This window comes from Psammomys obesus, unplaced genomic scaffold (assembly GCF_907164565.1).
Source record: "Psammomys obesus unplaced genomic scaffold, mPsaObe1.curated_primary_1811, whole genome shotgun sequence".
Lineage (NCBI taxonomy): Eukaryota > Metazoa > Chordata > Mammalia > Rodentia > Muridae > Psammomys > Psammomys obesus.
In genome coordinates, this window is record NW_026585987.1 from 5,505,676 (window position 1) to 5,518,115 (window position 12,440).

The 12,440-nt window shown below is 36.9% G+C and overlaps 1 protein-coding gene across 1 annotated transcript in view; it reads left to right on the forward strand.

Annotated features, from left to right (window-relative positions):
- The window catches only part of Dnajc21 (DnaJ heat shock protein family (Hsp40) member C21), a 21,699-nt gene extending 9,529 nt beyond the window's left edge, over positions 1-12,170 (forward strand). Inside the window, exons 6-13 of the mRNA XM_055601064.1 lie at positions 356-660; positions 1,461-1,612; positions 4,161-4,248; positions 6,917-7,075; positions 7,474-7,516; positions 8,927-9,099; positions 11,085-11,160; positions 11,698-12,170. Coding sequence (XP_055457039.1) covers positions 356-660; positions 1,461-1,612; positions 4,161-4,248; positions 6,917-7,075; positions 7,474-7,516; positions 8,927-9,099; positions 11,085-11,160; positions 11,698-11,865 — 1,164 coding nt within the window. The 3' untranslated portion in view covers positions 11,866-12,170. The remainder of the gene's footprint in view (positions 1-355; positions 661-1,460; positions 1,613-4,160; positions 4,249-6,916; positions 7,076-7,473; positions 7,517-8,926; positions 9,100-11,084; positions 11,161-11,697) is intronic.
- Positions 12,171-12,440: the final 270 nt, after the last annotated feature.

Sequence of the window (12,440 nt, forward strand, 5' to 3'; positions counted from 1 at the left end):
TATCTATCTATCTATCTATCTATCTATCTATCTATCTATCTATCTATCTATCTCTAGATTTGCCTTAAAGAATGTCTTATTCTGGAAAGTCTTTAGGAGAATTGTCTTACCCAGTGATTAATAATGTTAATGGTTGAAGGTTTAGAGTTGTGGTTTAGTGGCAGACCACTCATGCATGCAAAAGGGCCCTCGGTTCAGTCCCCCAGCACTACAAAAATTAAAAAAATGCACAACAAAAGTAAGCTTAGATACATGAAAAGAAAGCTAGAAGATGGTTTAATTCTTAATATTTACTGGCTTTTAAAACACATTTAAGTAGAAACAAGATAATTTTATTCATTTTCTTTGTCACTAGGTGGTACACCCTTTCTACGCTTACTGGCAGAGTTTCTGCACACAAAAGAATTTTGCTTGGAAGGAAGAGTATGATACTCGGCAAGCCTCAAACCGCTGGGAAAAACGGGCGATGGAAAAAGAAAACAAAAAGATTCGAGATAGAGCAAGGAAAGAGAAAAATGAACTGGTGCGCCAGCTCGTAGCCTTCATTCGTAAACGAGATAAAAGAGTGCAGGCACATCGGAAGCTTGTGGAGGAGCAGAATGCAGAGAAGGCCAGAAAGGCGGAGGAGATGAGGAGGCAGCAGAAGTTGAAGCAAGCCAAGTATGCAATGTGGGGCTAGATCTTTCTGCTGATGTAGGGGTCAGTGTGGCTGTCAGGAGGGTGGCCAGCGTGGTTGAGCGAGTGTGTGGGTAAGGAAACAGCACGAAGCTTCTGTGTTAAGTTTGGTCATGTCATGGCATATAGCTGTTAACAGTTTTTTTTTTTTTTTTTTTTCTTCAAATCTCTAAATTCTGGCGTTGGGAAATGTTTCTTTACCTACTATGTAAACATCTGTATTTGATTACGTATTTTCCTTCAGAGGTTCTTTATACTTGAGATTTTTTATTCTACTAAAGTTTGTTAGTAACTATTGTTAATTGAATTCTTACTCACTTTTAAATGCTTTTTTGCTCTTTCTTGTGAGAAAACGAGGTACTTAACTGTTGTGTAACAGCAGGGAATGGGGCTCAAGAAGTCTAACCCAGAGCTCTGCTCTTTAAAGAAGATTGTCTGTGTGAGGTACAGCACTCATGGCAACTTACATGGAGCAGTTCTTCTGTTATGTGGACTCCAGACTCTGAGGCCTGGCAGCAAGTTTGTTCTGCTGAGCCTTCCACCAAACCATAGCACCATACTATTAGCTACCACGCAATTATTTTTTGTTTGTTTCTTTTGACACTTAACACCTGAAGCTGAGCTGCTGTGGGTTATATTTCAAGTCCTGTTACTTAGAAGAGAAGTTACAACAAGCCGGGTGCCAGTGCCTTTTCCCAGGCCTATTTCCCAGACTCTCTGCAGGGCTATTTCAGAGCCTGCAGAGCAGTGCTTTCCAATGGGATTGAGGCTTGCTATGTGTCTAGATTGGCGGAGCAGTACAAAGAGCAGAGCTGGATGACTATGGCTGATCTGGAGAAGGAACTGCAAGAGATGGAAGCGCGGTACGAAAAGGAGTTTGGAGATGGATCGGATGAAAATGAAGTGGAGGAGCAGGAGCCCAAGGATGGACCGGATGGTAAGTTTTCTTGCTATATTAAATAATTTTGGAAAATAAATGTTATTATGTGTACTTACATGCTTACAGAGGCCCAGGTGTAAGCAACTGGGAATAGAAGAAAATCTAGAGAGTACCTGACTTCTACTTCATTGGTACGGTGTTACAGCTTTAATTTTGTTGTTTTCTATAAGGAACTAGAAATTGGAGTTCTTATGGGCAATTAGAGAATATTTTGTTAAGCAGTATGTGAGTTGCTTTTTGTTTGTTTTTTCAAGGCAGGGTTTCCCTTGTGTAGACCTGGCTGTTCTGGAACTAGGTCTGGAGACTGGCTGGCCTCAAACTCAAGGAGCCACTTGTTTTTGTCTCTGGAGTGCCGGGATTAAAGGTGTGCATGACCACACCTGGCAAGTTTTAATGTCTCTTTTAGGACAGTAGTTGTTGCATAGGAGTCGGTTTGCTATGTGTCTTATTTCTCCCACTTATGACTTAGAGAAGGTACTTCTTGAAGAACCTGAGTATTTCTTTTCTCTCAGACAAGTGTCTATTTTAAAAAGTAAGGTTTAGCCATTTAGCCATTTGGGGACTACCTACTATGATCCTGATATCCCCGTGATTACTAGCTCTTCCATCCATGAAACTGATCTGAATATAGTTTCCTAATTTTACTTATTTATAAACTGTAGATTTTCAGCAAGAAATTCAGATGATCAGATAACTTTTTAAAAAATGAATAGGTTAATTAATGAGTCTAGCATGTATTTTTTTAAATGATTTATTTATTTATCTATTTTTATGTTCATTAATGTTTTACCTACATGTATGTTTGTCTGAAAGTGTTGGATCCCCTGAAATTGGAGTAACAGGCAGTGGTGAGCTGTCATGTGGTTGCTGGGAATTGAACCCAGGACCTCTGGAAGAGCAGCCAATGTTCTTACTCTCTGAGCCATCTCTCCAGCCATATTTTAAAAAGTGTAGAACACTCTATAAATGTGAAATGATCTAATTACGTTTCTATAACTTACGAAGATCTTTCACATACAAGACCTTGCTTGATCTTCAGAAAATATTCCTTAAACAGAGGTTTTGCTAATGGAATTATCTTCATTTAACTGGTGAAAAAATAGGAGTCTGAAGTTGTGGGATAAGCCTGAGAACATATGAGCACTTTAAAATCTATCTTTTTGCTTTAAAGCCAGATTTTTTGTTAACTGTTTGATGGATTAAAGATGATTCCATGCATGGGCAATGTTGGAAGTACTTGTGCAATTAAGAAATTGCATGGCTTGCCTTTTTCCTCCATTTTACTTTTACACTTGGAGTGACTTTCGTCAGCTGTGGTCTGAACATGTTAAATGAAATAATTCAGAAATAACTCCTCTGTGTTGTAAATTATGTCTTGGTTTATGAAATATGAGGAAATCTTGCACTGTTCGATTTTAACTCTGTGCAGAGTATCTACACAACACATAACTTCCTAGTCACTGAGTAGACAAATAGATACCAGATCAGTTGAGATGGTTTTATAGTACTGGTGGTCAGATAACTTTTAGGTAAGCATGTCCCCAAAACATGGAAATAAAGCATAAAGTGCTTTCTATAAATGGAAGATGAAAGTACTTTGGTTTTAAAAAAAAGGCGGGGGGAGTTTTCATGCTGAGATTGCTTACATGTCTAGGAAGAATGAAGGTTATCAGGATATTGAAGAAAGCCATTCCTGTTTTGCTGTCAGGTTTCAAACAATAAAGCTGTAGCAGCATACACATTTTACAAGTTTGGAGTTGAAATGAAAAAGGCATTTATTTATTTGGTTCTTGCTGGCCAAGATATTAGGCACACTTTGTTGTCAAGGCATCTGCTGAAATTAGCATTGAACATAGGGTATAAGATGTGTTTTAGCTGTTGATAATTTCAGTCAAAATTTCTTTCAGAATCATTTCTATCTGCAGAGAACCACAATGTGGAATATGAGACCCTTTGGGATCCTTATTGATACAAATATAAATCTGAAATAGCAGTCATTTTACTTACTTAATAGTAGAGTATAAGAAATATGTGGAGAAGTCTAAGGTTTTAGTCATTTAGATCATATAGATTGTGTTGATATCAGTTGTTTTGTAGTAATAAGCCTCAGTTTATGAGAAAGGTCTGCAAAAACAGTGCTGAACTTTACGTGTAATAAACTGTTTATGACCTTGTTGGTAATGAGAGAGTGCTTATAAACTAAGCTCAAGTGTGTTATAGTAGCTCACAGTTGAAAGTACTTGAAGGAAATTTTTCTGAAGAAGTTTGAAAAAAACATATGGTAATGGCATTGCAGTAGTACTTGATGTTTTTAACTTGGCTCACATTTAGGGCTTTAAGGATTTTGTGAGACTTCTGAACAAATTTAACAAAAGAACTTGAAAGATGAAGTGATGTTCAAAAGGGACAACTCAGATCCCAACAGCATTTTTGTTGTTTTTTTGTGTGAAGAAATAAAATTTTTATTTCTAAGTTGTATGAATCCTTACTAAGGATGCATGCTTGTTAGCATTTTAGTTTGTTAACATAGTCTTTCTTCCTACAGGTAAAGACAGCGATGAGGCTGAGGAGGCTGAGCTTTATGATGACCTTTACTGCCCAGCTTGTGACAAATCCTTTAAGACAGAAAAGGCGTAAGTTTCCATTCTTGAACTCCTGTAATGAGGCAAGGTATAACACTTTGTAAGTGTTCAGGAGAATATAGTTGCCACAGTTTGACCAACTGTGTGGACTCTTGTTTATAATAAGAAAAGGGATTTGTGCAGTTAAGCCTGTTGTACCCATTAACATATTCCAATATTCCTGTGTGCTATTTCCAGAAATTTAACTATGACAATCACAGTTGGCACAGGTGACGAAAAGAGATCAAATCTCATCTCTTTACTGCTGGTGTGAGACTTTCGTGACCCCTGCAGGTTGTTATTGTTATGTCAGCCTAGAATGTTTAAACTTGTCCTGCCGAGACTGTGTCTGCTGGCATGGAAGTGCTTCATCTTGTACCACTGTAGAGGGAAGAAGAGCATGGAGGATGTGAGAGCCTAATCACCAGGGAAAAAAAGCAAAACACCTGCAGTCAAGAAGAAAAAGAAAGATGAGAATTGCGCTGTGGGAGTTAGAAGAGGGTTACAACATAGATCACAGAAAAGGTGCTAGGCAAGGGAGAAGCAGGATAGGCAGAAACAAGACAACAAAACGTAACAGAGATTTTAAAATTTATTTTTATCTCGGAAATAATTATACATAAAGAAAAGTTATAGCATATGATGCACTCCTTAGCTCGTTGCTCACATATTCGTACTTGCTTACTATTTGCACACACATAGGCTTGTGAACATGCACAGCATACACAGTTTTCCCTGATAATTTGAAAGCTACATATATAATGCTTCTTTACCTCTAAATATCTCTTTATAGAATTTTTCAATAACAAGGGAATGTTATCATTTTAAGAGATAACATTGATACAGTACTCTGACCTAATTTATTGTCAATTTTAGTTTCGTTAATGTATTCTTTATTTGTGTGTTGTACTTCATTTTAGTACAGAGTCCATTCTGGGACTGTATGATTGAGTTTGTGTGCTTAGCCTCATTTAATCTGGAATTTTTTCATTTTATCTTGATTTTGTCTTTTATCCCATTTTAATATACTAGTCCTTTAGAAACAGCTTTTTAAAGAGAGTATTTCTCTGGGTTTGTCCCTTTATTTATGTTAAATAAACAGCTGTGTGCTGACCTCACAGCTGTGTTGTTTTCTCGGGTCGTATGTCTACTGGCACTTAAGTCCTTATTGGTATTGAGCAGCTCCTCCCTTAATCTAAGTGGGTTTCAGTTTTTGTACTATAGATTTAGAACTTTTCTTCTGCAGTGCATTCTCCTAAGAAACATTGAACATTTTTCTTCAGTGACCTTTCTGTAAAATCTGAAATGCTCTAAAGTCCGAAACTTTTTGAGTACCACGTGTCAGAAAATCTAGCACCTGATCTCTTGTGAGGATATCGTAAATCAACATGAAATGTATTGCATGTTCAAGGCATAAGTGAAACAGAAATGAATTTTATGGATTGGATCCAGCTTCAAAATACCTCATTGCATTTGAATAAATATTCTGAAATTTGAAATTTAAACCACTGTAGCAGCAGGCATTTTGGCAAAGGGAAGCTTTGTACCACCCTTTATAATGGAGGCTGAATGATACTTTCCCACTCCTCTTGTATTTACCAGTCAGCATTTGAGACTCTATAAAACAGTACCCTCCTCTTGCCCCATTTATTTTCCTATTGCTGAATTTACATATTTCCTGTTACTGAACTTAGACATATATTTCAGTGATTTATACTTTCCTCTTATCGTGGTCATGTTCACGTTTCCAGATCTTGGTAGTAAGAGTTCCTTCACACCAGCTCTTATGTCTTTTTAAATGTCCTTATCATATTGAGCATTTTATTTCTAACTCAGGATATCTTCATTTCTCCAGAGTACTGTGGTCTAAGGAGAAATTTAGTGGAAAGGAACAAAACAAGAAAAAACCAAGAAATCCAGAAATCCAAACAAAGCATGAATTAAATGGTGACACAGGAGCAGTGCTCTGAGTTTTTTTGCTGTTCTTATGGTACTCGAGGTCAAACCCAAGGCCTGTCTGCGTGCTAGTCGGGCATTCCGTTGTGAGCTGTACCCTGAGAGTACAATTCTGCAGTTTCATGTTTAGCCTTGGTTTGTGGGGTGTCTGTGCTTTCCTGTGTATTAAGTAAGTTAATTCTGCCGGTGGAGTTTTGGGATACCTGTCTGAACTCATATTTAAGGCACTAAGAAGGAGGTGAGAATATGTTGTTGAAAAAGCTAAAAGAAGTGGCTTTTATTTGTTCTTTGAGGCTTGACACCACCTCTTCTCTAGGGCCTGCATTCCTCCCTTTGTAATTAGGATGTGTGTCTTACAGTTTTCAGAGATTCCTAGAAGCCTGTACTGTGGTCTGGAACATAAACACACTAACTAAATACTTAGTTCTTAAAAGGAATTTGGCAAAGACTTTAATTTTTAGAGAAGAATCAAAATTAAAAGTAGAGAACTTGGCAAGAAAAAATACAGTTAAATAAAAAGGAAGTAATGAGGGGTATGCTGGTATTGGCAAGAAAGAACTCCTTCATGATCTAGCAGGGCTGTGATTCCTGGCAATCCTGACAGACTTCTACTCTGTATAAAACCATAACACTTGGCAGGTTGAGTGGTTGCAATCATCCCACAGTGCACCCGGGCACATGTGATTGTCATAGTATAGCCACTCATATCAGATTGTCCTTTCAGCATGAAGAATCACGAGAAGTCTAAGAAGCATCGGGAAATGGTTGCCTTGTTAAAACAGCAGTTGGAGGAGGAGGAAGAACATTTTTCAGGAGCTCAAATGGATGAAAATGTACTAAATGCCAATTCTGAGGAAGAAATGGAAGATACACCAAAGCAAAAGTAATTCACAGTATTAAATGCCACTGACACTTTTGTCACATCAGAGATGGTGTTCAAGTTTGTTTTCTCTCAAGGCAGTTACTCTGCAGTTGTCTGCATCTGCTCTAGTTAGCAGGAACCATGGAGTGTTAAAATGAGGAGGAGAGACCTTATGGCTGATATCTTTGTAGACTATGTAATAACTATATTGAAAGCATTTTTCTTCTTATGCAGTTGGCATGCTAATGACTGTTCATCCATTGTTCTCTAAAATCATAATGTGAACATATTCCTGCCATTTTAATGCCTTATGATACACATTTTTAGCATTTATTATCTGTTTCAGTATTTTGTTGTTATTACTTAGTAAATCTTCACAAAGTTCAATACTTGACAGTTTGGTTTATGTTTGCTCTTAGACTTTCAAAAAAACAGAAGAAAAAGAAACAGAAATCAGCCCAGGTATGTTGAAAGGTTTTCTTACACATCTTTCTAACTCCTACAAGAAATAAAGTATAAATAATATAATATGTGTTACAGATTTGAAGTGTACAGCTTATTCAGCATACTCTGTATCAAGGAGGAGGAGCTTCACTGTTATTTTATGTTGGTTGTAAAATTATTTTTTGTGTGTGTATGTGATGTGTATACATACACATTTGGATGCCTGAGGAAGGTGTTGGGTATCTCCTTTTATCACTTTGTGCCTTGTTTTGTTAAGGCAGAGTCTCATTGAACTTGAAGCTATATTTCTCAACTGGGTTGGAAGCCAGCAGGTCCTTGGGATCCTGAATGCCACCCCTATCAACATTCTGGGGTTCCAAGTGCATATAGACAATGCTCATTTTGTTCTGTGGGTGCTGGCGTCTGGACTCAGGTCTTCGTGTTTGTTTGCGTGTGCTCATCACCCTCTGAATAATCTCTTCAGTCCTGTAAAATTGCTCAAAAGGAAATGAAATGTTTTCAGGCATTAGTACATTTTCCCCCTTGTATGGCTATAATTACTGTTGCGTATTTGAAGATTGTTGCATGTAGAACTCCCCTGATAGAAATTAACTGAGTGCCATTATTTTTAAATTACATATGTCTGATGAGAGAGTTTTTCAGTCAAGATAACAATCATAATCTGGATATAAAATCTAGGTGTTGGTCATTGTATATGTAGATTTAATTGATTTATCATGGAAGGTTTTAATCTTTGAGTTTAAAGAATAATTTTGTTATGTGCAGTTGTCTCATTCAAAATGGATTAAAGACCTTAATGGTATACCTGAAATGTGGAGTTTCCCGAGATTAGTTTTGTTTTGAGAGAAAAGTAGCAATGACTCATGTTTACCTGCCATTTATTTGAGTTAGTTCAGGAGGAAAAACACATCTGTTAAGGAAGAGTACACGGAATTGTAAGTGTAGACATGGAGAGTAGTTACTCAGAATACAGCAGAGTTGCAGTTACAATCCAAGACAAGTCATTTTGGTTTCTCCTACAGTAAATACCTACATTGAATTAAATTGTGACTGGGTTTAGATACTCCAATACCCATGTTAAAGAAAAAAAGACAAACTGGCCGTGGTGGTACAAGCCAGTAATCCCAGTACTCGGGAGGCAGAGGCAGGCTGTGAGTTCATGGCCATCCTGGATTACAAAGCAAGTCCAGGAAGGCCAGGTCTACACAGAGAAATCTTGTCTCAAAAAAACAAAAACAAACAAACAAACAACAACAACAAAAACAAACAAAAAGAAAAGGAAAGGAAAAAAATATAAGCGTGGTTTTATATAGCTGTAATCTGTACTAGGAGGGCAGGGACAAGCAGTTCCCTGGAGTTAGCTGGCAAGCCAGACATAGGTTTTAAAATGGCATATGTGTTCTCCAGAATTATGATGACAATTTAAATGAAACTGGAACTGAAGAAGAAGGAAAAGTTGATCCAGAAGATTCTAAGTTAAATGAAGATAATGCCAAAGAACTAGAAAACAGCCCCCAAGAAAATATCTGTATTACAGACACCGCGGAAGTTTATGAGGATCCAAAAAGCAAAGCTAAAAGGTAAGGCAGAGTGTCCTGTTGTCTCCTAACTACTGAGTGATTGATGATACAGTCATCAAGCATAGTTCATACAGAGCCTCCTCTCATGCCTATAGTAGGTGTAAACTACTAGTGTGTGTTCATGGCCACACAGACACAAACATATATGTATGAAGTAACACTGTGCTAACATCCATACCACTCTAGTAACAATTTTACTGTGCTAGCTATCACTGTGGTAACAGCATTACTGTAGTAACAGTAAACCACTGTGATGACAACAACATTATTGTGGTTCAGTTCTGGTTTCTTTTATAGGAAATCTTGCTTTGCACTTAACAATCCTGTGGGAATAAAGCTATTACTGAGTATCTTCCCTATTCTACTTCACTAGATTGTCACTAACTAAATCATCATGCCTTGTCCAGCTTCAAGGTATCAGACCACAGCTCAGCATCATGGTACCTTCCTACCCAGAGAAACCATATTGGGCCTAGTCCATGATTCTGTGGGCTACTCAGTGAACATGAGGACTGGGCCAGAGATGGAGCTGTAGGCCTTGAACTCCTCCTACTCCTCCTATGTGTGGAGCTAAAGTGTTTTTTACTTCCCATGTGACTTCTTGAATATTCACTTGAAAATGATAAAGGATTCTTGGATTTGGCAGCCACTGATAATAGCTCAGTTTTCCCGTTTTACTGTTGTAAGAAAAGGACTCGGAGAGTTCAACTGACTTCTTAACTGCTAAGGAATAGCAGAACTTGAAACAATGAAGCAATAAGACTTTTGTTTTAGTCCTTCAGTGCTTCTCTTGTAGTGCTGTCCACAGTGAGAAGTACTTCACCCCTGCTATTCCTCAGGAGTTAAGAAATCACCTGAATTCTCATTTATTGTCACTATAGCTCAAGCTGTAGTGATTCAAATTTGCAGTCCTGCCTCAGCACCCAAACTTTTTTTTTTTTTTTTAAATGAAGCACACTATTCTTGCCTGTAATCTGAGCATATGTAACACGGCAGAGAGCAAATTAGAACTCACAGAGGAAGGCGATGAATGTTTAGGATTCAAAAGAGTAGGAACACGTTAAGGGCTGGTGTTCTCATTTTTGGTTTAAAGGGTACTGAGAGAGTATACCAGATCGGCAGAAAAACATTATTTTTCCATTATTAATCTTATTGTTATAAAATAATGAGTTTCTTTTTATGATGCTTTCACACATTGCACTTTTCTTATCATCACCTAGATACAATTTTTTAAAAGATTTATTAATTCTTCAGTATATGAGTGCTCTATCTGCATGTAAATCTATCTGCATGCCAGAAGACAGCATCAGATCCCAGAATAGATGATTTAAGCCACCATGTGGTTGCTGGTAATTGAACTCAGTACCTCTGGGAGAGCAGATAGTCCTCTTAACTCTTGAGCCATTTCTCCAGCCCCTCAGATACCATTTTTAATAAAAGTAAATTTCTTAATATATAATGAATTTTATGAAAAATACATTATAATATTTTTATTCTCATTTCACTGTGGAATTGTTGAAATGTTTGTCATAGATAGATCAGATTCAGGAAGTTGTTAGTTGGGCATGGTAGCTAACAGCAGTAATCCTAGCCTTTAGAAGGTTGAGACAGAAGGATTGCCATGAATTTGATGGCAACCTGGCCTACTCAGTAAGCTCCAGGCTAGCCTGCGTATAGTGTGTGATTGGCATGGTTATAAGGGAAGTGTGAGGTGCCTTTCTAATAAAAATGCTGTATGTAAATACTCAGAATGTTTTGAGGACATTGCTTTAGCTTTTGCTTTAAGTAAATTCTTTAGTTTTGTGCCAAGTTTAATTTTTATCTCTCAAGTTGTTTTTTTAAAGATCTTTGTTGACATGTGAAAATTAATTAGTCTATGCATAAATCAGCTTGACTCATACATTTTATTTTTAAGTATTTTTGGAAGTACGTGACAGCTAGAAAGGATTCTTACTTTGTGTTATACCAAATAATTTCTTTTTCAGTGTTCCTAAATCCAAAGGAAAGAAAACCAAAGATGTGAAAAAATCTGTCAGAATACCTGCTGAACCACAAACAGTGGTAGGTCAGAAACCAAAATGGCATTCCCCTCTCCATGCTGAACCTTGCTTATGTCTTAAAGATGTTGTGTGTATAAAATGAGCTTTTCAAGAAGGAACTAGAATTCACGTGTGATTCCATCTATCTAGTTATAAATATGAACTGTATAGTAATATACATGCTGCTATCCTTTCTATTTATTCCAAGTAAAAAGAAGCAATTGGAAATACTAGGTACTTGCAGAGTTGCTATTTTATTTTCAGTTTTATTTTATTAGACTATAATCTAAGACAGACTTTGGGGATAAGAGTCTGTTTGCTAAGTTGTGAAGTACAGACTCTTCTAGTCCATATGGTGAAAGCTGTTGATAGTGTCAGGGCCTTCAGAGTTGACAGTGCTTGCTCATTTATCTTCTTACAACACCTGCCTTTTGGTAGCTGTCAGTTTGTTAAAATATTCTTATTTTGCATTTCTTTGATGTTTAACCTTGACATTAAATCATAAAACACTTTTATCAGCCTACCACTTGTTCTGACATGTTTTTACCCACTTCCTCAGAGTGATGTCCTCATCAGCTGCGCAACCTGCCAGAGTGAGTTTCCTTCCCGGAATAAACTTTTTGATCATCTAAAGGCAACTGGTCATGCAAGAGCAGCTTCAGCAACATCATCTTTAAACAGTGTAACAAGCAGTCGAAACAAGAAAGAGAAGCGTAGAAACAGATAGGAGGTCTGCCAACTCTTTTTTTTTTTTTTTAAACTGTCTCTAGATTTTGAAACCAAAACCTGAACTGAAATAATCTAGAGTTAAAATTTCAGTGATCTGAAATTTCTTGCATTGTGGAAGATTATTTTTATCTTAAAGACATTTTTGTTTAATATATATTTTTAAACATTTCACTAGTGATTCAATTCTACTTTGCCATCTGAATTCACTTGAATGTTTCATGACAGGTAAATATTATAAACGTGTATTTGGATTTCTCATGTGAACAGAAATGTACAGGGAAAATTAAATTATTTTGACACATATATGTGTTTCTTCGGCTTTAGTATTCTAATTCTGCAGTGTTTTTACTTACTGTTTTATTTTTGTTATGCTTGGTGGTTTCTCAAAACCTCTGATCTCTTTAAAAACATCACAGATTTTTTTTTCACACTTAATACCATGACTCCAGTTCTGAATATGAAATTACTTATAAATAACAAATGGCTGATTCCATGCTATTTTCTCCTTAAGGACATAAGTAGCTTGGTTCAAGAACGGTGTCTCTGTGGCTTGGCTGTGTTGACTTAGTTTGA